Raw genomic sequence first — 27,006 nt, forward strand, 5'->3', positions numbered from 1 at the left:
GTCTTACCACTTACTCAGTTATTTGTTCCAGTACCTAGGCAACTCTTTTCGCTTTATTTTACAGCTCAAGCTAAAATGTTAAGCTAAGAAAAAGGCACAGCAGGTCTGAAATGTCTGTAACTTACATAGTTGAACTGAAACAATAAAAATATATCTAAATGAAAATGGTCTTAATTTAAAAGAAGTGATTGTAAAATTCAATTTAACAGCGTCAGAATTATGAATATACACTTAAAAAAAACTATTTCTGTAAAGAAGCAGTCTCAAATATTTTGTGGCACACACTCACACAAACACGAAGAATTGCTTCAAATAGGAAGGCTGCATTAAAAATAATACTGATATTCTTTGCAGTAGTATACAGCAAGAGCACTGGCTAACTCTGATGATGAATAAGGTATGAATTCATCACCTGGGGCTGTGCGATAGATGATACATCTAACTTTGAACACAGTTCTTACCATTGACAGTTTCCTCATAGGGTTGAGCCTCCTCATAGTAACTCTCTGAAGCGTCTGCACAGGCTGGAGCTGGTACTGGAGGCAAAGGGAACGGTTCCCGACACACCACACCCTGACAGATGAGAGAAAGATGAGGGAGTCAAAAACGAGAAAAGTACCCAAAAAAGAGAAGTGTGGGATTGTAAATGTCTGTGCTTTTTGTTCATTTAACGTCACCCCCAAACCTACTGTCATTATAGTTTCTAGACCAGTGGTAATTAAGTGCTCTGAACACACGCGCATACACATGCACACACGCACACATCGACATGTGTTATTCCCACAGGCTGAACATGTGGTTAATCCCAGCTGTCACTTCAGGAATAACTAGGGAATTCCTCGTGTAACCAAACCTCCTCTGACCTGGGAGGCAAGACCTGGTAACTACTAGCACGTTTGCCTTTAGGGAAGAGGGAGTGTTTGTGTGAGCAAGGAAGAAGAGAAGGGTGTCGTATATTTGTGTGTGTGGGTATGTGTGTGTGCGTAGGGGTATATATGTGTGTGTGGCTTTCCTGAAATCACTCAGCAGTCTGGCTTCACTTCTGTCTCCTGTGTGGTAAAGACTGTCTCCCCAACACTTAATGCTTGACTAAAATCAAAACCAAAACAAACACATCTGTCTCCAGTTGTGTTTTTGTTTTTTTGTTTTTTATATTTAGCTTCTTCTTCTTCTTTTTAATGAAGCTCAAGATTTTGCTCGATACATTAGACAGATGTTGCTTGTGCAGCATAATGGCTCCTGAATATTTACACTGTTACAACTGAGCCTCACTCTCTCTGTATCACTTTTCTTTGGGTAAATTAAGAATAAAGCTTGAATCAAAGCAGGACAAGCATAGCACTCTACTGGTAGCTACTGGTAACGCTCTCCAGGAGGATGGAAAAGCAAAGTCACAATAAACTTCTTAGTTCTTGTTAACAATTTAGGCTATTTCTACTTTGTGACTGACACAAAAAAATCACACAAAAAAATAAGATTTTAAAGGCTTATTAAATCTAAATCCACAAACCAATCAATGACATTGTGTGGTTAGACACATTAGTAGACATATAACAGTTAGAAGTTACACAGTAAACTAATCTAGCAGAAGATTCTATTCTATTCCTCTCTATTTTTATGGCCTCCAGGTGCTTTATACTATCAAGTAAAGACCCTAGAATAATAAAGAGAAAACTCTCTGTGAGCAAGCACTCTGGCAAGAGTGGAAAGGAAAAACTCCCTTTTAACAGGAAGACATCTCCAGAAGAACCCAGGAGGCTCAGAGTGGCAGCAATGCACTGCCCCTGGTTGGGGGTGACGTGAGGGAGACAGGATGATAGACACAGTGTGGAGCCAAAGTTATAATAACTGGTTAAATGTAGAGTGGTGCAGAAAGTTTGTCACTGCCATTTGTCAGTCTTATGGGCTGAACTTGCTTCTCTTTTGGCAGTGCATTGGTAGACCATATACAGTCCATCTACCTGCACAGAGCATCTGCTGTCACACGTGTCCAAAGTATGTGGTTCAACCAATCTGTGGTCTTGTGAAACTGAGCTTTGAAAATAAGGAAAAGCATCCACTGCAGCGCATGTCTATGTTTTCAATACTTTATTTTTGAACTTTAATGTTTTTTCAGACTTCTGCACCCTCGCCCCATTCTGGCCCACTTGTCAACCATTCGGCATTCAGCCTACGCACGGTTGAACAACGTGCCGTTTGGGTTTTTAGAGGAGAACATGGGAACGCATTTGCATTGCTTTTGCATTTGTGTTCAAAACTTCTCCCCAGGCTATGTAGGCAAACAGCTATGTAACCAGATATAACCATGGTAGTATAAAACAAGCATTACTAATCAGCATCTTTTAGGAGATGCTTTGAAACAGCATGTGGTACCTTTTATTAAAACTCAGTCTTGTGGGAAAAGCTGTCAACTTCAAAAATGCAGGTAATTTGAAGACCATATTAATTAATCAGGTGTTTATTTTCACACTTTGAACAACCTTAAACCTTTGGACTCATGCATGATGTGTGGGGGAAGGACCTTCCAAGAAGGAAGAATTTCATCACTGGAAAACAGCCTCAATACCCTGAAGTTGCGACATAATCCTATGAAGTATCAATGGTGGCAATCAGAAGATGGCAGATATGCAAGTTTGGTCTTGGTGCAATCTGGAAATAAAATGACTTGCCCGCTTAAAAACTTCAGTAGCTGCCAGTGAAGATGCAATCTATGTATTCTTTTTCTTATCTCAGATAAACTGAGAGATACTGGAGTCAGACTTCCACATAAGGGTTATTCTTCTGAGGCAGTGAAGTTAAAGGAAGTTAAAAAAAATTACATATATCCCACTGTTTGAATTCTTTCACTTTCACTTCTACTTATTGAAATTAGTATACTTTAAAGCATTCTGCTTATTTTTATTATATTTACTTATTGTACAGCTTTCACATTCTCTGAAAGGTTGCAGTCCTTCAGCTGCTCTGTAAACAGAATAACTCAATATACCATATGATGAGAGTGTGAATGGTACTTTTAGTTGCCCCAAATCAGCCACGCTTAAAATATACAGAAACAAATGAGAGAGAAAGCAGTGATAAATTGTGTTTAGCGGTCACAAACCTGTGGTGGGTCTACAGATACCAGAGTGATTTACTGGTTCAGCTTAGAAACAGAACAACAAAAAATAAAAACACAGCCATATTTGTCTGTTTGTGTAAAAATCATTATTTCTGATGTGGGCTGTCAGTGACAGACGCAGCAACTCCCAGTAAACAGGGAATTCCCTGTTAGTGAGCTTTTCCCACCATATCACTTCAGTGAGCTAAGACATTTTCAGTAATCCATAGCAGATGTTATAATAACTGGCGTCATGTCACGGTCCGCGAGCAGTCACAGTGATGAAGACTCACTTGTGTGATTAGCCTGCATGCCTGAACATGGAGGAAAGCAGCCACTAAGCAATGTGTTGGCAGAAATGTTATCACGGCCGTTTAGGGAGGGTAACATCCCTTATACATCATGGAGCTATTTAAGATGCGTCATTATACAAGCATCAGCAAATGTGACTGTCAGTGTGTCATGAGACCTGCTCTCGAAAATGACCAAAATATATAAAGTCTATTTAAACACACAGGTAACTGATGCTGATAATAACTGATGCTGCTACAGGTATATTGGCTCACTTGTGCCCACATATTCTTCTGAACTTTCTTTAATTCGTAAGTGAAACTGTCAGTGTGTGTGTTTCCAGTTAGGTGATAAGCAGAAAAAACCTACCACGTTTTTTTGATAGCAGGAAATACTGAAGCAAATCAGCAACAGAAGAAGTTGTACTCTTGGTTTAAACACCCTACTATGAGGCAACAGTGATAACCACTGAGATAAGATGTTGGCATTACTAGGGTGTCTATTGACCATTGTTATTTTTAATCACAGGAGTTACATCACTCCTTCTTACTCGTTTATTTCTGTAAAATTATTATAACTTTATAATTTAGGTTGTAGAAAATGATGGAGGCAAAACTAAAATTAAGTCATGTAAACCCCCATTTATCCTAATTGCCAACAGGGGGCTTCAAAATTGAATTCAACTGTAAAGAAATCAATGAAAATATTTTAGATTTTTCCTGATTTATGATCTAGGTAAATTCTCTCCTCGTCAACTTATCATCTCAATTGCTATTTCCAAGTTAGATTTATGTTTATTTTGTATATTAATGTTACATTTACCCCCAGCCAATTACCCAAGTGGCTCAGGATCATGTCTCTTCTTCTTTTGCAGATGATCAAGCGGTGACCTCAAGAAAAACTTGCTGCTGAGTATCAAACTATAGGAATGAGAATTAGCACTTCCAAATCTGAGGCCATGATCAGAAAAAAGAATAGTGCACAAGCTGATTTTAAGACTCTCTAGGTCTGAGTGGAGATGGACATCGAAAGATGGATTGATGTGGGTTTTGGGAGCGATGTGAGCGCTGTACCATTTTTTTGTGATTAAGAGAGTGCTAAGGGAAGCACTGATCTTCCGACCTTCACCTTTGGCCGTGAGATCTGGGTAGTGCCTGAAAGAACTGAATCATGGATACTAGCGTCAGATATGAGCTTCCTCCGAAGGGTGGCTGTATTCTTCCTTAGAGGAAATTTGTAAATTGAGAGGGATTCAGAGCCTGGCCACTACTCCACATCAAAAGGAACCAAATGAAGTGACTTGGACATATGAATAGGATGCCTCCTAGGTACCTTGTAGGTGAGGTCGTCTGAGCATGTCCTGCTGGGAGGAGGCCCTGTAGCAGATCCACGATACACTCGAGAGATTACATCTCTTGGCTGGTGTGGGGAGTGGAAGGTCTTGGCATAGAGTGTGTGCCCTGAGACTTGAGCCCAGATAAGAAAATTGATGGTGGATGGATGTTATGTTTAGAGTGAACAAACAACAATCGATTACGGGTATGACTATCTTGGTATTGACAAGTTTCTGCCATATGACAATGTGCTCTCAGTGTCCTCAACACTTAGATCCACCCCTCGCTGTTGATGCCCTGATTTAAAGTATTCAAGATGACCATGGCCAAAATGCCAAACTCAATCCAACAGGTGACAACATTGTGGCTATGTCCGTTTTTACATAGAGCTCATGGTTTCATAACCCATATATACTGCAAATAACAAGTCAAGAGAGTTAGAGACAAGCCTGGTCTAAGCCTTAATAATAGTTATATACAAAAGTAGTTAACAGGAATTTCCTGAGAAAGTTATTATTCTGTTTCTCACTTCTCTCTCACTCTCTCACTGCAAGAGTGTAAACTTCTCCAGAGTTTAAAAAAAGTAGTCAAGAGTTAAGCATCTGCTATTAATTAAAACAAAAAGTCAGGCATTCCAGAGGAACCGCAGTAAGCCACCCCAGACTGCCCACCCACTCTTATCTCTATCTTTTTTCTTTTTCTTTTTACATTTCCTCAACTCCAAATATATTAAATTGGCTTGTTGTCTGAGCCAAGCCTGAAGAGAAGCATAGTAAGCCATTCCAGGGAGGTGTTGCACTGGTGAAAAAGCATCAGGGACATGCCAGGTGTGTGTATCCATTCTCCCAGAAGACTTTGCTATTCTTCTGTCTCTAATAGTCACTTTAGCCCCTTCCTTTCACTTCTCTCACGCACAAACACACTTCTTCACCACAGAAACATAGACTAGAAGGGAAGAAATGAGGAGTCGGAGGATAAATAACAAAGCAATGAGAGAGGGTGGCGGGGTGTGGTGGAGGGGCTTTGAGTAAAGAGTGGGAAAAGAGAGCCCAAAAAACGAACAGTCAGAGGAACATGGAAAATCCCTGGTTCCCATGCCAAGAATTCGGTGCAGTGAAAGCACACACACACACACACACACACACACACACACACACACACACACACACACACACACACACACACACACACACACACACACACACACACACACACAGTGTATCTGAAAGCCTGCTGGGAGCTCAATGTAAAAGGTGGTGATAAAAATTATCAGTTTGGTTTCTAGAGAACAGAGTTCAGGAAAAATCCCTGATCCTTTGCCTCTGTTACTTGTTACTTAGTAACTTTTTTGATTTAGAAATTATGAAATTAAAAATTTAATGAGTGAAAATAAAAAAGAAAAGAGACTATACGTTATCTACATGGCAGGAGGCAGAATGCAAAGATTTCACATGACACAAACTATTTGTTTTCCTGTTATTTTGCCTTCTTGGGAAAACTTTGACCTTTTCTAAAACCTTGATATTTTTGGTACCAGTCCCTTTTTTGCCAGCTTAATCCTTTTCAAGTTACCTACTTAAAATGTATGGCTGCAAATGGGTCTTCATGTGTAACATTTAAATAGCCATTTTAAACCAAGCTGGATTTAAAGGGATAACGTAATCATGAATAATTCAGTAAATACTTACTTTATGCTAGCCAGTCTTATTGCGGTTATGATAATGACCAGTTGCCGGCAGCCACATTACCGCTACAGTGCATGTCAACAGTTTTCCTTTCCCTGCCTGACGCTTGCAAGTGGCACAGCTGCTATCTATAGTCCATCTCTATTTTAAGACCATGCAGACAGGACGCAATGGAGCTCACACAAATCTTTATTTACCATGCAGCTCGAGGGAAAAAATGGCTATTCCACACTCGAGTCACACACAAAATAATTACTTGAGAGGCCGTTTTAGGAAGAACAGAGATCCTGGTTTAAGAGACCATGGAAATGCCCGAAGGCCTGGGAATCAACCGGGATATTCATGCCGAGAATGCGACCCTTGATCTGGAGAACAGAGAGTGCCAGGCAGGCTGGCTGAGAGTGAGGGTGGAGGACAGTTGGTTCACTGTGGAGCGGGCTTTTCTCCTTAAGTACAGCGACTATTTCTGTGCTCTTTTTCACTCTGGGATGAAAGAAAGTCAGCAAGATGAGCTCTACCTGAAAGGAGGAGTGCACGCAAGAGGTTTCCTCATTGCCCTTGCAGTCTGCAGGGGAGAGATTCCCACCATCAGTGAACCAGATGAGCTTGTCGAAGCGGTCGAGTGTGCTGCTTTTCTACAGGTTGAACATTTGGTCCTGCATCTTTGCGACATTATAGACTCGGACAACTGCCTTCTGCTTTACCATACAGCCTCCATATTTGGGGTGCACGCACTGTTTCACAATGCTGCACTCTTTCTTTGTGACACCTTTGATGATCTCAAGGATGAAGCAGAAAGTTCAATCCCCGAGGAGCTGCTGCAATACTCTCAAACTTTGTCCCCTTCTTCTTTTATTGCTATAGGGACCCATTCTCCTTCACTGGAGCTGCTGCAAGACTCCTTCAGGGTCGTTTGCTACCTCGACGAAAAAGAGGGGCAGTGGAAACATCTGACAGACCTACCAACTGCTTGCAGCACCTCCATGGCTGGAGTAGCAGTGGTTGACAATCGCTTATATATCGTTGGTGGGGTTTTTGGTTACAGTAAGGACACAGTGGACAGTAGCTTCTGCTACAACCCCGATTCAGGACTTTGGACTACTCTCCCAGGTCCCCAGCAACCCAGATATAATTTTACCCTTCTTGGGCACGGGGGTCAGCTCTACGCCATTGGTGGAGAGTCCCAAAAGAATATAATTTCCACAGCAGAGAGGTATGATGTTGTAAAAGGAGAGTGGACATTTATACAGCATGCGCCACGACCCGTAGCATCTGCAGCTTGTGCTGTCGCTAGACGACGGATATTTATATGCTTCTGGAAGCCACCAGACACCACAGACATCTATGAATACGTACCTGTGAATGATGAGTGGAAGCTTGCTACCACACTGATCAGACCTCAGAGCTATGGCCACTGTATGGTAGCTCACAAGGACAATTTGTATGTGATGCGCAACGGGCCTTGTGACGACTTTCTTCGCTGTCTAATGGATTGTTATAATATCACAACAGGCCAGTGGACAGCTATGCATGGGCATTACATCAACAGCAAGGGAGCTCTGTTCACCGCAATGATCAGGGGGGATTCTGCGTTCACAGTGAAACACATGTTAACTCTTGTGTATACCATCACTGAAAATGGATGGAAGCCCCGTAAGCAGATGAACGGATTTCCAAAGAGTGGTTCACTGTGGACATGTTTACTCAGGCTTCCCAAGACGGGGCCAGTTATACCACAGCTGGATGCAGAAGGCAAGGAAGGAGAAATGCCTCTGTCAGACCTGTCTGAGGCATATCTGGAAGCTATACAGCACTTGTGAAATTATTGTACAACTGAAAAGTAAAACGTTTTTTGAGTTTTTAAATAATAAAATAAATCCTCGAAAATACTGCTGCTAAATAATTCTGAAGGCTCCAAATGGACAAAAATTGACTTTATTTCAATGCATCCAATTCACATGCACTCTCACACACATGCTGACAAGCACTTGCACTGATTAACAACAGCTGCTACTGCAGTTTATAGTAGGGAGGCCACTGTGCATGTGTGTGAAGTTCAAAGGCACTGACGGGATGTTTTAAACCTTTTTCCTGAAGTCACACTGGGCCAATTCAGAAGCCACTGGTCTCCTAGTCAACATGAAACACAGTGTAGTTCCCTCTCACACACTCCTGAACAATCACCTCTCCAGTCTTGTAGCCCCATGGGTTGTTAAATACCTGCTTCTGAGGGAGAACACATTTCACGAAGCCTCGGCTTGCAACTCTGATGGTTGAGGGGAATGATTTTGGCTTGCATGACCACAGACGTTATTTGTGTCATTATATTAAAACTGCTGCAGCTGGGTTTCAATATCTGACAACAACCCATTAACTTACAGTACTTTTTACTGTAAGTTACAGTACTATTTTTAGCACTACGCTTCTTAGTGATAGCTGTGCACATACTGTAACACAAGACCAAAATGCTGTCGGTTACATATCAATTTGGAATTTGTCTTCTGGCTTCTTTGGTATACAGTAGGATATCTTGATCACCACTGATTTGTTCCATCTACTATATTACTTCAGCCACTGACTTGGGTCAGTGCTATTAACATTCCCACAACCACAGTGGCAGAGACCCAAATATTTGTGCTTTTTAAGCCAAATCATTCTGCATCATTCTTCTGTTACTCCAATTATGGAAAGAACTGGTCAACACTTACTGTTCTGGGGGGTGGCAGGTCGGGAAGGTTCTTTTGTGGGACGGGGACACGTTTTGCTGCTTTTCCATTGAGCAGGGCATCTAATCTGTCATCTTGGTAACACAAGCAGAGAGTGGAAGGTCAGTATATACCAGGCATTTTGCATTTAAATTCATTTCCATAGCATACCAGAACATTTCAGGATAAATGAATAGCTGTCATCTTGCAAGTATAAATTCCACATATCCAGCTATCTCGGTTAAATATTAATGCAGTGGTATCCCCAACTAACACAATGATATAATCTTCATATCTATATCTATATATATATAGATATATATATAGCTTTTCAAACCTTGCAGTCAACCTGTTCATAACTGGGCTTTGAAAGTGCAAATTTACTTGTTTGTTCCTGCTGAAAGCCATGTTCTGTTAAACTAATCCATGGGTTCCAAAACTGTGAGCTGAGGCAAGTGAAAAATAAACATGCAAGAGTTTGCTGATGCTATCATGTTCACATCATTTGTGTAAGATTCAAAATATTTCCTTTAACAAAGTTAATTATTGATAAAAATGGTATGATGTAGGGCATGAGTTAATATTTTGCCTCTGAACGGGCATGCTAGAAAGAGTGTTGGCTATGTTAGCTATGCTAGCATTTAGCATGCAGATACGGAGTGATAACATCATATACAGTATGATAACAAACCTCTACACTGTCTTAAACCAAACTCCCCCAAATGTTAAAATACTAACAATGGTATGGCCACTTGTGGTGTCAAGCATTAAGTCATAATTTTGTCTTTTTTTTTCTTTGTTTTATCATGCTAACCTAAACCATTTAGGATAATATCAGTAGGTCATTTTGATTCATGCATTTATCTTTCTTCTAATATTGTAAGATCTTTACCTTACCATATAAACCATCTTAAGGCAACTGTTTTTGTGAATTGGGGGTGTATATTGTGGCGAGCTCAGACAAGGAGGAGACGGAGGTATCGTTTGGTCTTGCTTCCCGTGAGCTAGCCAGGGAGCACAGCCGTTTAGTAACATTTGCAGAAGAACACTGCCGCTAGCTAACTGCTCAGCGCGGCAACAACAACAGCAACACCCACAGCGCCCTCTGACAGAAGGACACACCGTCGCAGCGAGAGGGCGTCACCCGTCACTATGGCAACATAAACAAACATAACTGTACAAACAGAACCCCGAACAGCCCTGACCCGCTACATAGCCCCCACCTAAGGGGTCAGTCGTCCCCGACGACCCCATTACCCCACACAAAGTCCTGCAAATGTCCAGGTGCCTTCTTTTGGCGCACTGGCCGGTCACGACCGGCGGGGGAAAAGTCACTCGGGTCAGAACATGTGGTGCCACCATCATCCCCTGCCCCGGCACCATCATCCCCTGCCCCGGCGTCTGCCGGAGCGAGCGGTCGGTACGGTGAGAGCCTGTCCCGGTGCAACACCACCATGCGCCCCGGCCCCGGCATGCGGATACGGTACACCACGTCTGTTAGCCGCTCCACGACCTCCGCCGGCCCTTGCCAGTGACTGCAGAGTTTGGGGGACACTCCTCTCTTGCGAACTGGGCAGTACACCCAAACCTTGTCGCCAGGCATGAAAACCCCCCCTCGGCACTTGGTGTCGTAGGCTCTTTTCTGTCGTACTTCGGCGCTGGCCTGGGCCTGGCGGGTGTAGTCATGAACCACCTGCAGCCGCTCCCTCAGCCTCCAGTAGTAGTCCATCTCTGGCCCACCATCAATCTCTGGCTCGGGGGGGGGGGACCCGAACACCAGATCCACAGGCGTCCAGAGCTCCCGTCCAAACATCAGAGCGGCAGGTGTGCAGAATCAGAATCAGAATCAGAATGGGTTTATTGCCAGATGTTGAGGTTTACAACATTAGGAAATTGCTGCGGTGCTTCAGTGCAGACAATAAGAATTAAAGTGCTATGTAGAAAGAAAGATATGTGCATGAGATATACATGAGATATATACATGAGAATAAGAAATTATGAGTGCTACGTAGAAAGATATATACATGGGTGCAGGTGGTGATCAGTGCCAAACATATATACATGAGAATAAGAATTATGAGTGCTACGTAGAAAGATATATACATGAGTGCAGGTGGTGATCAGTGCCAGACATGAAATGATGCAGTGACACAGCGTAGGGTCATGTGTTAGTGGCGGGGACAGTCATGTGGTTATTGTTCATGTGTCCAACAGCAGAGGGGAAGAAACTGTTCTTGTGGCGAGAGGTTCTGGTGCGAATGGATGCACTGGCTGGACTCCTGCACCGCAGTCCGATACGACCAAAGGACCAGGGGCAGATGTCGGTCCCAATCCCGCTGGTGGCGGCTGGTGAGAATGGCGAGCTGGGTGGCCAGCGTGCGGTTGAAGCGCTCAACCAAGCCATCGCTTTGTAGGTGGAGCGGTGTGGTTCTCGTCTTCTCCACCCCCAGTCGCCAGCAGATCTCCTCGAAGACCTTCGATTCGAAGTTACGCCCCTGGTCACTGTGGAGCTCAGCCGGGACCCCAAATCGGGTGAACATCTCCTCCACCAGCTTCTCGGCCGTCGTCGTTGCGCTCTGGTCCGGCACCGCGTAGGCCTCTGGCCACTTCGTGAAATAGTCCATAGCCACCAACACATACCAGTTCCCTGACTCTGTGACGGGGAAAGGCCCTAGGACGTCCACTCCCACTCTTTCCATTGGGGCCCCCACCAAGTACTGCTGAAGGGGGCAGTGGAGCGTTGAGTTGGGCCCTTTTGTGCCGTGCAGGTGTCACAGCAGTGCACATGAAGTTCCACATCCCGTCGACAGCCAGGCCAGTAGAACCGTCCCCTGAGGCGGCGGAGAGTTTTGGCGTTCCCATAGTGTCCTGCCCCCACCGAGCCGTGGACCAGCTCAAGCACCTGCGACCGCAGCGACCGAGGCACCAACAGCTGCAGGAGATCTCTGCCCTGACCGGGGACCCGCCATCTCCGGTACAGGAGGCCGTCGTGGGTCTCCAGATTGTTGTGCTGGGAGTAGTAGGCCTTCACCTCGGGCTCCTGTCCCGACACCCCCGTCCAGGCGGGGCGTTGCGCCGCCTCCAGCCAGGCTCCCACCTGAACCAACGTCGCGTCAGCCTCCTGCTCCTGCTTCAGCTGCTGCGTTGTCAATGGGAGCCACCCCCCTCCTCCAGCCGTGGCCTGAGCAGTAGCCACCCCCAGCACCTCCTGGGTCCGCTCCTCCTGTCGCAGGCAGTAGCGGCACTCGACGGCTACGCAGGGCCGTCTGGAGAGGGCATCAGCGTTGCCATGCTGTCGACCTGGCTGATGCTGGATCTCGAAGTCATAGCCCTGAAGGACCTCCAGCCAGCGGGCCACCTGCCCTTCTGGGTGTTTGAAGTTCAGGAGCCAAGTCAGAGATGCATGGTCAGTGCGCAGGAGGAACCGGCAGCCGTGCAGATATGGCTGGAAGTGCCGCACCGCTAGCACTACGGCCAGCAGCTCCCGCCGGGTCACGCAGTAGTTCCTCTCGGCTCGCCCCAAGGCACAACTGAAGTACGTCACCACCCGTTCTCCAGCCTCGTCCTGCTGGGAAAGGACCGCCCCGACCCCTACATTGCTAGCATCAGTGTCCACAATGAAAGGTTGCCGGGCGTTGGGGTAGGCCAGGACTGGGGCTCTGGTGAGGGCCTCCTTCAGCTGTGCAAAAGCCGCAGCACAGGTATCCCCCCAGCCAAACAGCTGTCCCTTGTCAGTCAGGTGGTGGAGGGGGCTGGCCATTGTCGCGAACCCTTTGATGAACCGACGGTAGTAGGAGGCTAGGCCCAGGAAACTCCGCAGTTCTTGGACGTTCGAGGGAGTCGGCCAGTCCCGGACCGCAGCCACTTTTGTGGGGTCAATGGCGACACCTCGAGCGCTGATCACATGGCCCAAGAACGTGGTCTCTCTCGCCAACAGCCGGCATTTTGCGGGGTTGAGCCGCAGCCCAGCTCATCGGATGGCACTCAAGACCTCGCTCACGTGAGACAGTGCACTGTCGAAGTTGCCACCGTGCACAAACAGGTCATCCAGGTACACAACACAGCGGCTACGAGGGATATCCACGAGCACCCTCTCCATCAGCCTCTCAAACGTCGCTGGCGCATTGCAGAGCCCAAATGGCATGACCCTGAACTGCCACAGCCCCTGTCCAATGGTGAATGCAGTCTTAGGCCTTGCGTCAGGGGCTAGCTCCACCTGCTAGTAACCGTTGCGTAGGTCGAGGGAGCTGAACCAACTGGAGCCGGCAACGTAATCTAGGGCCTCGTCGATCCGCGGCAGCGGGTACGAGTCCTTCTTGGTGACTGCATTGAGACGGCGAAAGTCCACGCAGAACCTCGGGCTGCCATCCTTCTTCCCCACCAGGACCACAGGTGCCGCCCATGGGCTATTGGACGGCTCGATCACCCCAGCCGCAGCCATCTCACGGATCTTCTCTTTCTCTACCTGCCGTTTTGAGAGGGGCAGCCGGTGTGGGCGCAGACGGATGGGCTGAGCAGAGCCGGTGTCGATGGTGTGCTGGACCAGACTCGTCTGCCTACAGGCTTTGTCACTGGTGGCAAAGATGTCCACGTTCTCGTCCAGGAGGCACCTCAGGAGGCCTACGCTACTGCGCTGCCAAAGGTCATCAACACGCCTGTCTCATCTGGTCCCCGTTCCCTGCTTTTGGCCGCGCTGGAGAGCAAAAGTCTCTGCGCCAAGAGTGATAGCCAGCTTCACGGTGTCGACGCAGGCCCCCCAGCGGCTCAGCAGATCCAGGCCAATGATGCACTGGTCTTGAATGTCGGCGAGCCAGAAGTCGTGCACCAGCTCTAGATCCTTCACTCGGATCCGCAACGGTTTATTCCCCCGCATAACAGTTTTCTCCCCCGTCACTGTCATCAGCTGGGTGTCTGTGGGCAACCAACCCTTCACCAGTGGCCCGGATGTTCCAGGGAGCACGCCAGGTCGTATCAGGGAAATGGTAGACCCTTTGTCCACCAGGGCCTGGCATGGCTGGTCCTCAACACAGCAGCTCAGGTAGAGTCCCTTGAGGTGCCCAACTCGGCCCACCACTGTGCATCGTCCTTGGAGGGGGGCAGGAAGCTGGAGCGGTGGTCCCCTCACTACACCGCTCCCTCCTTGTTTCCCTGAGGCTGCGTAGTTCTGGTCTTCGGGGATGGTGCTGGGCAGTCATGCGCCACGTGGCCAGGCTCATCGTACCGGTAGCAGCGGTCGGTCAGTCAACGAGGACGCCTCCGGGGCACCGAGGGTTGCAGCTGGGACATCTCGGCGACCTCCCCCTCCCCGTCGCAGTCTGTGGCTCTGATTTGGGGGTAGTTTGGGGGGGGGGGGGGGGGCACCTGCTGGTTAGGTCGTGAGGTGAGCACCGGCTCCGCCCTTTCAGCCTCAAGGAGCGCCTCACGGAGGGTCTGAGGCATGGCCAGGCGGACGTGTTGGCGTAGTCGCTCGGGGAAAAGTCCTTGCAGAAAAGCATGCAGGCTAATCTCCTCACGGGCTGCTGCTGGAAACTCCGGGTAGCCACGACGAGCATACAGCAACACGTCTGCTGCAAAGGTGCCCAGGCTCTCCTCCGGTCGACGGCTCCAGTTGGTTAGCTGCTCTCTTCTCTGATCAGTGGAGTGCCGGTGCCTGAATCGCCTCTCGAGTGCCGTAGTGAGGGCCTGGAGCTCATGCTGCTCTGCCGGGGCTAGGTCAAGGAGTATCTGCAGTGCATCTCCCTCTAATGCTAGTGCTAGGTGTGTAGCAGTCTCCTCTTCGCTCCAGCCACTATGTCTGGCGGCCAGCCGCACTTGTGAGAGGTAGGGCTCTAGCGGGGTTAGCCCGTTGTATTTCGGTACCTTAACTGGCGTGGTAGGCATAACTGCTCGCGGCTGGGGGCTCGGCGTGTGGGTCGACAGAGGTAGCCCATGAAGCATTGCCCTAGCATCTGTCGCGACGGGCCGCCGCCGCGGTGCGCTCGCGCCATCCGGACCCGTCCGGGGACTTACATGGCCGCTCACATCCTCTCTCTTCAATCGCCAGTTTCCCAAGCGGGGAATGTTCTCCTCGACAGCTTGCTCCAGCCTCTGAATGTCTCTCTCCATTACGGCGAGGGTGAGCTATCCCACTTCTGACACCAATGTGGCGAGCTCAGACAAGGAGGAGACGGAGGTATCGTTTAGTCTTTAGTCACTATGGCAACATAAACAAACATAACTGTACAAACAGAACCCCGAACAGCCCTGACCCGCTACAATATTTAATATTAATATGAGGCCTAATGAGCGTGACAAAATGGCACAGCAATTTTCTCTTTAAGATCTTCTTCAGTGTCTTATATTTTTTTGGTCTCAAATGGGACCTTCAGAGAACATCCTTAAGCCAACTAGAGTTCATATATGTGTTATAAAAAGTCCCTGTCTGTACCTTTGTTCTATACCTTTTTGTATCATTACAAGAATAGAAACACGCTGATATGAACTGCAGCAAAAGCACTGCATTACCACAGGCTGCACGTGTACTATCACGTACACGTAAGATAATTGAACCAGGCTGCCTGTCGTTTTATGAGCAATGCTTTACAGTAAAAGAAAAGGTAAATAAATAAATAATGTAGCTCATCCTATTTTAACAAACAAAGTTCACTCCGAGTGTATTTCATCCCCCCCTCACATGAGTTTCTGTGGTAGACAGCGTGTGGCTTTGTAAGCATCGCTGCTGAAAATATGTGTTAACTCTAGTGCTCATTCAAACCACATTCTTTATCACTGTCCAAACAAAACAGGTCAGTCTCAGATGTTGAGGCTCTGCGAAGAAACAGACAGGAAATGGTGGGCGAGTGCTGAGGAGCTGAAGGGGCCACAGCTTGCAGCGGCTTATCATGTCTGTTCAGTTGAAAGTAAACTGAGCATGAGATGGAAATAGTGTAACAACTATGCGCCATCTGACCTTCATGGATAAACGCAAAATTACACTAAAAGCCCTTTTTTTAAAAAGAAGGAAAAAAAAGGTGCTTTCTTTGTTTCATATTCAGAAAAATTTACTCTGAAATGAAGTCATCATAACAGGATTATGTAAGTACAGTAGGTAATTTGTAAGCAATATGAATATTAGCTACACTAACGATATATAATACAGACATGACGAGCTTTTGCCAGAAACCTTTTATGTTTAGATTGGCGACCTGTTCTGTCGTTTATCCTGATAAAAAATAAGCGGAAGAGAATGGATAGATGGATGGAATAATCCAAGAATAGATGGATGAAACCTAAAGAATGACAAGGAAATGTGAAAATGTGACATTCAACTCTGTGAGGTTGCAAACTTTGCCTTGATCTAAATTTGTTCGCATGCAAAAAATCTACCTAGTTTACCATCTTAGTCAGCAGTTCTTTGGTTTTTACTGGCATGCAACACCGTGTACTGCTGATGCAATGCCAATGAATGGTGGGTGAGTTTGGTAGGTATGTGGTCGGAAAACAAAGAATAAGATTAACTGAAACAGATGCCACCAATTATGAGAATTGATATTCATTCTTTTTTCAAAGTATTGAGCTTTATGTCAAATAGATTTTTACACCTGTTAGTATAGTAATTTTTTTTTAAAAAAGAACCTGCTGGAAAAGTCAGCAGTGGCTAATAATTATTGGGATTATTGAGCACAAACTTTTATGAAAGATTTCAGTTTTGTATGTGACATTTGTCTTAATTAGTTGAGCTTGACTCAAACATTGTTATAAAACTATGTCAGTAATTCCGTGTTAAGCCTTTCGTTTATTAGCCCTAATTTTCAACAGAATAACATCTTTAAATATTATTGTTTGAAGCCTGTATTTTTTAGGCGTATACGAGACAATTCAGCACAAAGAGTCCGTGTATGTGTGAAGTTGTAAAATTAGTAATTTGTGGGTGTTTTCTTGTGCTAATCCAAATGTATGCAGTTGTTTTTTGACAGCTGACGATGCCTTATTGACGTAAAATTTTTGCATTGTGGATTACAGTTCAGTGCAGTGAAGGATCAGTTTGTTCCATAATCCAGTTTGCACAGTGCTTAATTGAACAAACCAGAAATCGAGAGCATAAGAGATTTACATTGTACATAAGATATTTGAGTGGACATAACAGTTTTTATCAACCAAAATTTATTTAACTAATTTGTTATCTATTAACTCAGCTTAACAGTTTACACGTTTTCATTCAATCTGCCATCAAACATTTACATTTGCATTTCTTATTATACAATTTCCGAAGCTATACTTACATATACATACAAAAACCACTAAGTCATTTTCAAAGTTCAAAGAGCAACATTTAAAACTCACACCTTTACCATTTTTTTCTTTTCCCGGAACGACTTTGTTCATGTAGATATACTCCTCATCAGCACCTGTAAACAGAGACAGCAGAAGGTGATTAACTGCTGACAGCAGTGCACTTTTGCATAGATGTTTTTGCTCTGTGGTTAGCTACCACAAACACCTTTATTGAATTTAAGCAAACCTTACAAAACAACAAACACAAATGCCAAGAAAATATGAGCTTATGCACAGGTATTTTTGTCTTTTTTACTGTTTAACGCTTGCTTTGAATTCCCAAAGTTGATTTTTTTGATTTGGTTGAATATATTCACAGTGTGACTTAACTGCAAACGATAACACGGAAAGAATGCATATTTTGCTTTCCCTTGAGACAGCTGATGGGAAAATCTGATTCCACCTTGGTGCAAAACAAACTTCCATCGTGCTTGTCAAAAAGAAGTCCAGGATAAAAGGGAAACTTCACCCAAACAAGTAGTCCATTGTGCACATAGATAGGGCCACTATTCACACCCACTCTTACCGTGGCAAGCATTCATCAGGCATTAGTCAGAGTACTCCTTGCCTGCACAGATACAGCACTGTGTCACGTCTGTAGCGGAAGTTTTACATTGCTTTTTAATATACAAGGCAACTCCTGAACTTAATCCACCTGTTCATAACAATCATGTATTCACAAAAACTTTGCATTTGACTCTAAAAGTGATCCATTTTCTGTTTCTTTTGCATGGTTAGAGGAGCTGATCATAACCAGACTAAGGAACTAAAGGATGAACTTGACTTCACTTGCACTCAACTCTTCAGGCAAAAAGTGGAGATGATGAAACCTTCTTACATACATCAATGCTAGAGTCAGCGAGGAAAGGACTACAGCTGGAGTCATGTCACTCTCAACATGGTGGAGTAATTACAAGCTGGTGAGGACATCGCCATAACATTGCCACACAAACAGTCTGAAGAAAGGCCTTTTCTTGAACAATAAACACAGAGGTTGTGGCTACGAAGGCTCCATTTGGTTACTGTAACCTGTTATGGGAATTTGTTCCGGAGCTGCAGCACAGTTTTTCACTGGAATTAAATATTTTAGCTGACTTAGATTAGAGGAAATCAAACAAAACTCTAACCTTGGGTGATACTGCGGAGAAGGGCTTCTCCTTTGAAATAGATATCATGAGGTGAAACCAAACAGCAGCAGCATAAAATGATGTTTTGCCTGTACAGTGAAAACAGATTTTCGGGGAACAAAGTTGAAATGCTATTTATAAATTGCTGCTCAGAGGAAGTGAGCATCCCCAGAGGATAAATGCAGCTTCGGAAAAATGATACAGCTTGGAGCCAGAAGAGGAAGTACGGAGAGACGAGTCCAAGACCTGAACATGGAAAAGCTTGACTGCTGGTGTGTGTTAGTGAACAGTGTGAGAGCTCTCTGAGAAAAACAGGGCGAAAGAGAGTTGACTTTTAAAATCCAGAAGTGAGAAGGTGACAGCAAATGACAAAAATGGCAAAGAATCGGGGTCATTACAAAAAACAACCAAACAAACAAACAAAAAGTCATTATCATATTTGTGTCAAACTATTTTTGAGGTAGCGGTAGCATGTCATTAATTAGTTGCTTCAAAGATTAAGTAGCAGGCATAGAGCACCATAAATCACATCAGCCCACCAGCAGTTGCAAGAAAAAAAACTCACCTGAAGCTGTTTAAAAAGTTAACAAGTTAAGTTTTAGCTTGATTATAAACTGAAAATTGTAAAAAATTGCATGAAGCAAATAATTTTGCAACAGAGGGAGGAATGTAGTAAAGAAAAAAAGAGCAATCCTGCAGGCACAATGTGGCTTTAGCTACCAAAATTGAGATTAAGTGATGTTTTTGCAAAGCTTGCAGGGATATGATTATGAAAGGTTAGTAAGAGCTCAAAATAACAAAATAAAACCAGAGTAGGTGGTTTAATAACTTCTCCTAGGCCAGTTTCACTTAAGTGTGGGAAATGCAGGGAATGACCACATGTTACATAAGATACTTTGTTGGATGGCAGATTAACTGCCAACCGGTCCATGCAGCTTTTGAATGAATTGAAACATTTGTGGTTAACCTTCAACCAGTGTTACAGTTTTGGATGCAAAAATCAAGAGAACAGTTTAAAGGTTTGTGACAAATTCTTCTACTGAAATTAACTTTTTTAAAAAAAAAGAAAAAAAAAAGAAAAACCTAATAATGCACCAAACAACAAAACAAAACACTGCAACATTGTTGTAAGTGGATTTATGCATACTAATAGGCCAACTAGAAACACTTCCACAGCAACTTTAAAGTGAACCTTTCATACTTTTTAATTATTTCCTTTCACACACTTATGGTACAAAGAACATACACCCTCTATCAAGTTTTAACATAAAATCTAGACCCTAACATCAGGTCTTAAAATGAGCTAAATATAAGCTCAGATGAATAATAAAACATGACACATCAAAGTGTGTCATTATTTATTTACTATAAGAAAAACTAAACCAAATTGCTGAAGCAGTGTGTGAAAAACTAAGCACATCCCATAATTTAATATGTTGTAGAACCACCAATAATGACGTGCTTATCAGTCTTTCACATCATTAAAGAGGAATTTTGAACTTCTCTTCTTTAAAACACTGGTTCACTTCATTGAGGTTTCCAGGCATTCATTTATGCACAGCTCTCTTACTTTGACTGCATCATTGCAACACTTTGATTCTTTTCTTTTTCAGTCATTCTGTTGTAGATTTACTCTTGTCCTTGGAATAATTTTTCTATTTCATGATCCAATTTCAGGCAAGCTGGTCGTACAGGTGGCCTCGCACTGGACTCTAGAATACTTTGGTGTACAGAGCTCATGGTTGACCCAGTGATGCAAGGTTCACAGGTCTTATGGCTGGAAAATCAACCTGAATCATTAACGTCCACCACCGTGCTTGACACTTGGTAATTATGACCTTGACATTAGGCGTTTGTGCTGATATGCTGGGTTTGATTTTTCCAACCGTGGTGCTGTGCACAATGGCCAAACATATTCACTTTGGTCTTGTCTGTCTAAAGGACATTGTTTCAGAAGTCTTGTGGTTTGTTCAGATGCAACTTTGCAAACCGAAGCCATGCTGTCATGATCTTTTTAGAGAGAAGAGGCTTTCTCTTGGCAACTATTCCAAAGAAGCCATACTTGTACAGTCTTTTTCTATTTGTACTGTCAAACTTTAACATTAACCATGCTAACTGAGGTCTGTAGAGTTTCTAGGGTTTTTTGTAGAATTTTATTACCTTGGGGTCCGACCACTAAAATGCCAAAACTTGATAAAAGTGCTCACACTTGCAGATAATCAGTTAATTAAAGTGTCTTTGATTAATAACACCTTGCTGCTACTTAATTCCTATCAAAGCAGTTAGGCTGTGCTTAGCTGTTTTAATGTGTTTTGGCTTATTTTTGTTAAAGATAATTACACAGTGTGATATATATGATGATTTTAGTTCATCTAGAGTTTGATCTAATTTTAGAACTTTAGTTTTACCAACACTGCACATCTACAGTTGCTCATGGTAGTGTTAAACATGACTAAATGTAACCACGGTTAGACTTGTTTAGGTCATTTCTCACTTCAAATGTTACATGTAACATGTTTGCAGTAATTCTACTCTGCAGTTTGCTGTGAGTCAGCTAATTCTGCGGTTATTTAGACTTCACAGTATATCTAACCTCCCAATTACATACTGGGAAGAATAATTTTCTCTTCCTCTCATGAAATTTTCCTAAGGAAGTTATTATATTGTAGTTCAGTAACTGTATGTCTATGACTTGTTTGCACGCTTTCACTTCCGATTTGTTATTTTTTTTAATCAAACATATCAAACCGATTTAAACTTTCCCCATAAAATATCCATGAAAATCAGTTCCTGAATAAATATGAAGTGAGAATTTGGTCATGCGGTTTCAGATTTGCATTTCTGTCTTCATCTGCTTTAAGTTTGAAGTTGTTTGGGCCGACATGTTAGAATATAGACAGATGTTATTTTATTATTACCACTCACAGTTTTCTGACTTGTCTGGCACGTATAAGTTAAACTCTAAGCAAGTAGGACAGTTTTTAAAAAAACTGTAGCTGGTTGCCTTGACCATGTCTACAAGCCTGAATGCACTGAGTTACAGCCGTGTGATTGGCTGATTAGATATTGCCATTAACAAGTAGAAATTGTGTACCTAATGAAGTCACTGTTGAGTGTATATCAACTGTACTTTGAAAAGACGGGTGAATAATGGTCCACTGTTTCTGAAAAAGTGCTCTTACCAGTCGAAGCTCTGTAGGACTGGAGGAGATCAGACAGCAAACCCTTCTGGACGGTGGCGTTCCCACTCAGCGTCTCCTTGTCCAAGATGACCAAGAAGCGGTGGAGCTCCATCAGGAGCTGGTCCAGCACTGGAAGCACAGACAAACAAGAGGGGCTCAGATTTACAGTGGTATAAAAATTCCTTTAAATTTTATTACACTTTTCTTGGCAAGAAAATATTTAGAAGCATTAAGACAATGGCTTAAAACCAGGACTGTCAAAGTTCCCATCATCAAGAAAAGCAAGAGTCATGAGGGAAAACAAAGCCTGTAATCTTTCCAGACAGCCATTATCAGAATATTGTGCTTTAATTTATGGCAGAGAACTTGTTCAACTTAGGGATTTGTCTTTTAACACTGATTTCAGTTCTTAGTTTAGCAGCTATTCCTTTCCCACTGACTTCCTTTTGTTCCTCAAGTTGTTTGCTGGTTGCCAGCATTTTGCATGGGAGAGGCTCCTCTGAGGTTTTTCACTGGCAACAGCTGATAACCACTCAGACTTCATTTCTCATTCTCATTCCTCTCATCGAGCTGTTATTGACAGTTGCAAGTCCGTTTGAGGTTGTTTTGGGAGTTTAGCTAAAGGTCAAGCTCAGAGTAGGGAGGAGCCTAGGCTGGTGTCGGCGGGGCCAGTGTGTCTGGGTGCAGCCCACACACATCCTTCAGGGGTCAGCGCTGAGCTCAGAGTCCTCTCTGCTGTGTGGGGAGCTCTTTGTGTTTTCCTTCACTGTCTCTTGGCCTCATGAATAGGCCCCTTGCTACAGTGGGCCTCAGTGTGTGAGCACTTCAAGAGAAGAGACGGGGGAGGAAATAAAGAAGAAAGACCTTTTTTTAAAGAGAAGGTGGGGCAGGTAGTGGTGGTTGGGGGATAGAGATGCGTAATTATTCCTGACTTTTTTTTTGAAGAACTGCATATTTTCTGTTAATTTTCTAAAAAATGATGAATTAATCTATTTTACATGAATTGCAAGCACATATAGCTTTATTAAGTAGGAGCATATTCTGATGTTTGACCATCAAATTCATCCGCTCCTCTGAGCTGACTGTTGGCCCAATGGCTGATGAAAAATGATGATTAGCCAATCAGTGCCAGAGGCGGGATTAACACTACTTTTAAGTTGCTTTGAAGATGTGGACTAACATTAGAGTTGTGTGATACTTATTTACTTGGTATCAAGCTGGCAGCATGTCAGTACATTGCCAATACAGATATTATATTATTAATTTCCAAAGTATAGATCCTATTGTGCTAGAATCAGTCTGATACCAATTGGTATCAATACCATCGATATTTGGATCGATCCGCCCACCTCTACATTAAGCACTCCTGAGGCATGGGTACTAAATAATAATGGACGAACACACTGAGTGTCAGGGTCCTGGGACTGGGCGACCCAGGATCCCTGAGCAGTCATGTATTTTATTATTATTATTATTGTTGTTGTGTATTTTGGTGTTGCTCCCCCTTCCCTGTGCTAGTATGTGTGTGTGGGTGGCTGAGCACTTGTTTATAGGCGGCGTCAGGCCTGGAGGGTGTGGCCCTGCAAGGGGACTGGCCACACCCGAAGCCACACACCTGCTGCTGATCAGGCCTCGTCGGGGGAGCTACTTAAGAGAGTCTTGGAGCTCCCACCGACGCGGGATCATTGCATGAGACTCCACGTTAGTCACCCTGTCTAAGTTTAGTCAGAAAGTGTATGCCTGCCATTCTGAGTGTCCTGACAGCTGCCGTTATCGTTTCCCGCAGGGAGAGCGTGGAAGGCACGGAGAGCAGCGAGCACCGGGGGGGTGCTGACACGGGAGCAGAGAGCACACGGACTATTCACGGGAGACACGACACGGGAGTCTGGGAGAACACGGGGATTTATTGTTACGTTGTTTTCACTCTGTAAATAAACACACTGCTTGAACTTTGAGCTCCGCGCCTGGGTCCTCCTCCTTCCCCACATCCCCACGGTGTGCCATGCCGCACCGTGACACTGAGCTGTTTTGACTTTGCACTGCCCCACTCTTAAAATAAGATAAGATTCAAGTTGATACATGGGTATTGTGACTGGTAAGGGAAAATCAAATCTTCTTCCTCAGGAATCCGTTCGAGTGGACATAATGTTAGACTAAAAATGGAAACTGAGTTTTCAAGTTGGCACTCCTGCCTGGTACCCAAGGGCAGACTTTAAAATTGTCATGAAACTGAATCTATTCTTTCCTGTTCATGGACATAAACAGTACTTCTCCAAACTGAAAGGGAAACAAAATTTGCCTCAGGAGGCAGGAAGTGGCAGAAGAACAGTTCTAATCCCACACAGGACCACTGTGGCTTTCCTTGGTATTAATTTTACACTTGAAGATGACCTTACATTCATTATTTAACATACAATTTCACTCACATCTAATACCGTTCAACAAGGATCATGTGTTAAAATACAGTATATGTATATATATATATATATATATATATATATATATATATATATATATATGTGTGTGTGTGTGTGTGTGTGTGTGTGTGTGTGTGTGTGTGTGTGTGTGTGTGTGTGTGTGTTGCAGGTGAGAAACATCATTCCAACTGAAATAGATTTGCTTTCATTAAGACTGGCCCGTACATTAACAGATACACACTGCTGTAAATGAAAAACTGTAAGAAAAAAACGAAAACAAAACCACCAATATTGTGTCAAAATCATCTGACCCTACTTAAAACCTCAACTCTGCCCCACATAAAATGACAGTAAGTTGCCTTTTTTGTTGTTTATTCTCTATTAAAACTGTCAGCTCTCATTTTTTAATAGTTCCTTCCGTCTCAAACTGATTACTTAGTGGTATGTGTCAGCAATCTATTGAGTGCAATCATTCCCTCTGCTCTGTTTGCTACTCTCCCATACATGGCTAAACTTTTGAAAAAGGGGGGAACATTTTGCAGCGTAAGGTATCAGGCCCGGGTAAGTTTTGCCTTTCGGAAACGGCAAGAAGCTTTCCAAAAGCTACAGCACGCTAGGTTGTTTTTTGATGACTCTAACTCAAGCTGAGTCAACTTCTGCTGAGAGGCACCATGGAAAACATCACTGTATTGGACACATATAGATACACACATACACTGCTCTTTGTCTCAAAGCATTAGAGAAATGATTTAAACCACAGTCATTACAATTTTCAGTGTTTAGCTACTGATGTATGCCTGGTGAATATGAATCTAAGCATTTTTCCTGCTCCTTCTCCTTGTGTGTTTGCAGAGAGTGACTCAGATGGCCTTTTGGATTGGGGACCCTGGGAAACAAAGTCAGCTGACAGGACAGGGAGGTCTGCAGCAGCCTGTCTCTGTGGGTTTTGGGTTGGCCAGACGCCCACTAAACATCCAGTTAGGGTCCGCAGCCTCCACAGTATAAACAATTCACTTCTGCAGAATAGCCAAAAGGAATCTGAATCAGAGAGGAATACTACTACTACAGTGATTTGTAACTGCTGCAGTTAAAACAGAGTAAACAGGGTACATAAGAATGAACTTGCTTTGCTTGAATTAAAACTTTCCAAACACCTACGCGGTGTGATCTTGGATTTTCTCTTCCCCCTGCCTGATTTTGGAGTTCCAGATTTGTGTTATGAACACAGTACATGACCATTTTTTGTCTGACTTCTCCCACACTACGCTTATCAAACACTTTACTGTGTTTGATAAGCACTCTTGTGCATTGTCAGGCAAATATGTATCTATTTGCAGTGACGGTACAGTTTCATAAAAGGTTTCCTGCAATCGTTGGCTAAAGCTTTTTACATTATCCTGACTGTCAATAAAGAAGGTTTATTTTTTTATTTTAAAGCAAATATTAACAAAAAATATCTTCCTTTTTTAACGAGCCATCCAAAATTATGAATCGTTTTGCTGTATGTGCAGTTATGCCCATGTTTTTTTTCTTTTAGACAGCCACTGTGAACTGGTCTTAACCTTTCGTCTTCTGGTTAGGCAGGTTTCCCAAAGTTTAACTAAAGATAAACAAACAAAACACTGAGACAATATAGTGTCTCTGCTCTGCAACAACTACCTAAAATGTTAGTTTAGCTTGTTAGAAATAGAAAAAAGCACAAGCTTAGGTTCCACTTAAAAAGGACTTTTTGTTTCAGAAGTCTGGCAGATTGAGGAAGCTTGAGGTCCTGCATCAACTCTGGCATTTAATTTTCTTAAATTAACAAAGCACACGTGGAATCTCATTTTAGCTGCTTTGAGGCTAAATCGAGTTGTTGATGCATTTTTCACATACACTTAGAGGATTAGGCTTAGAAAATATGCTGTGCTAATGTAATTTGACAAGAATCTAATTGGCCTTGCCTTCAAGTGTGGTCTCAAAACAGCAAGAGGGACCTGCAAGAGTAATGAGTGCTTCAAACAAGACTCCAATCCAAAGGAGAGGTCAGCATTTTGCTTGAATGTTGAACAGTCACATGTGTTCAAACATTCTTTTGCCATCTCTTTCTTTTCTTTTTTCAAATGTGTGTTTTCTCCTCTCTTTTTCTCGTATCCAAATCAAACTCACCCCGTTTAAAAGTTTCTTTTCATCTGTACATCATCTCCCTCCCATCTGCCCTACTTTTAAAACAACTCAGCATACCAATTTATGCTCCAGGAAATATCCTGGGCTCCACTGATGCAATATTTGTGCTGCTTCCAAGCATGTTTATGATGACTTTGATCAGCGGTGAATAATATCATCAGTGGCGGAGAGTTAAAGAAAACATAAACAAGTCGAAATGTGAAATTATCATTTTTGCTTCAGATTGATGATGCAACCGAGGCTGTTTCAGTGCAACCCGGGTATTCCTGCTTGTTCAGCTTGGAGCTGCTGGTAAAGGTCTGTTTGGGACACTTCCTTTAGTCTCTGAATCACAGTCATATTTTTGGGATGTGGTGCAGATGTTGAAAATAGTTGCAAATGTGCTTGCTTTGCTTTTCTCGAGTCTAAAATGTGCTATTGGACTTTTATATAACAGATTCTGACTGTGAAGATCTTTCCTTATATCTGCTCATTTATGCACCTGTTTAACTCAAGTACGGTTGTGAAAAAACAAACAAACTACACCATGTGTGAAAAATAACTGCACCTTTGCTGCATCAACAGGAAGGCACAGCAGTAGGGTCAGTAGCAGCCTGCTAGAGTGCTAAATGCACTTGAGTAATTGATCATTTGATTAATTGAAGTTTGCTATATAAGCACAGGCAGAGCAGGTTATTGGAAGGTTGGTG

The 27,006-nt window shown here is 43.6% G+C and overlaps 2 protein-coding genes and 2 long non-coding RNA genes across 7 annotated transcripts in view; 3 read left to right on the top strand and 1 right to left on the bottom strand.

The window, feature by feature from the left end:
- afap1l2 (actin filament associated protein 1-like 2) overlaps positions 1–27,006 on the bottom strand; it is a 46,229-nt gene that overhangs the window by 10,020 nt on the left and 9,203 nt on the right. For 2 of the 4 annotated variants that reach the window (XM_026163100.2, XM_080305481.1), the window contains exons 2-5: positions 21,735–21,863; positions 17,443–17,499; positions 9,116–9,207; positions 462–573 (exon numbers count right to left, since the gene is read on the bottom strand). In XM_026163100.2, coding sequence (XP_026018885.2) covers positions 462–573; positions 9,116–9,207; positions 17,443–17,499; positions 21,735–21,863 — 390 coding nt within the window. Of the gene's footprint in view, positions 1–461; positions 574–9,115; positions 9,208–17,436; positions 17,500–21,734; positions 21,864–27,006 lie in introns of all 4 variants that reach the window. The other 2 variants (XM_026163099.2, XM_080305480.1) reach the window with 1 other exon arrangement.
- On the top strand, positions 6,474–9,592 carry LOC113019400 (kelch repeat and BTB domain-containing protein 13). The gene has a single exon (XM_026163104.2). The coding sequence runs from the start codon at positions 6,710–6,712 to the stop codon at positions 8,225–8,227; it is 1,518 nt and encodes a 505-aa protein (XP_026018889.1). The 5' UTR covers positions 6,474–6,709; the 3' UTR covers positions 8,228–9,592.
- LOC145430399 (uncharacterized) lies at positions 21,724–25,308 on the top strand. Its single transcript, XR_013910964.1, has 2 exons — positions 21,724–21,904; positions 25,004–25,308. It is a non-coding gene; the product is annotated as an uncharacterized LOC145430399 (long non-coding RNA).
- LOC145430398 (uncharacterized) lies at positions 22,370–23,689 on the top strand. The gene is made up of 2 exons (XR_013910963.1): positions 22,370–23,435; positions 23,521–23,689. It is a non-coding gene; the product is annotated as an uncharacterized LOC145430398 (long non-coding RNA).

The sequence above is a fragment of the Astatotilapia calliptera genome, chromosome 8, assembly GCF_964374335.1.
Source record: "Astatotilapia calliptera chromosome 8, fAstCal68.1, whole genome shotgun sequence".
Classification (NCBI taxonomy): domain Eukaryota; kingdom Metazoa; phylum Chordata; class Actinopteri; order Cichliformes; family Cichlidae; genus Astatotilapia; species Astatotilapia calliptera.

Coding starts and splice junctions, on each gene's coding strand:
- LOC113019400 (XM_026163104.2), top strand. CDS start 6,710: ATGGAAATGCCCGAAGGCCTGGGAATCAACCGGGATATTCATGCCGAG.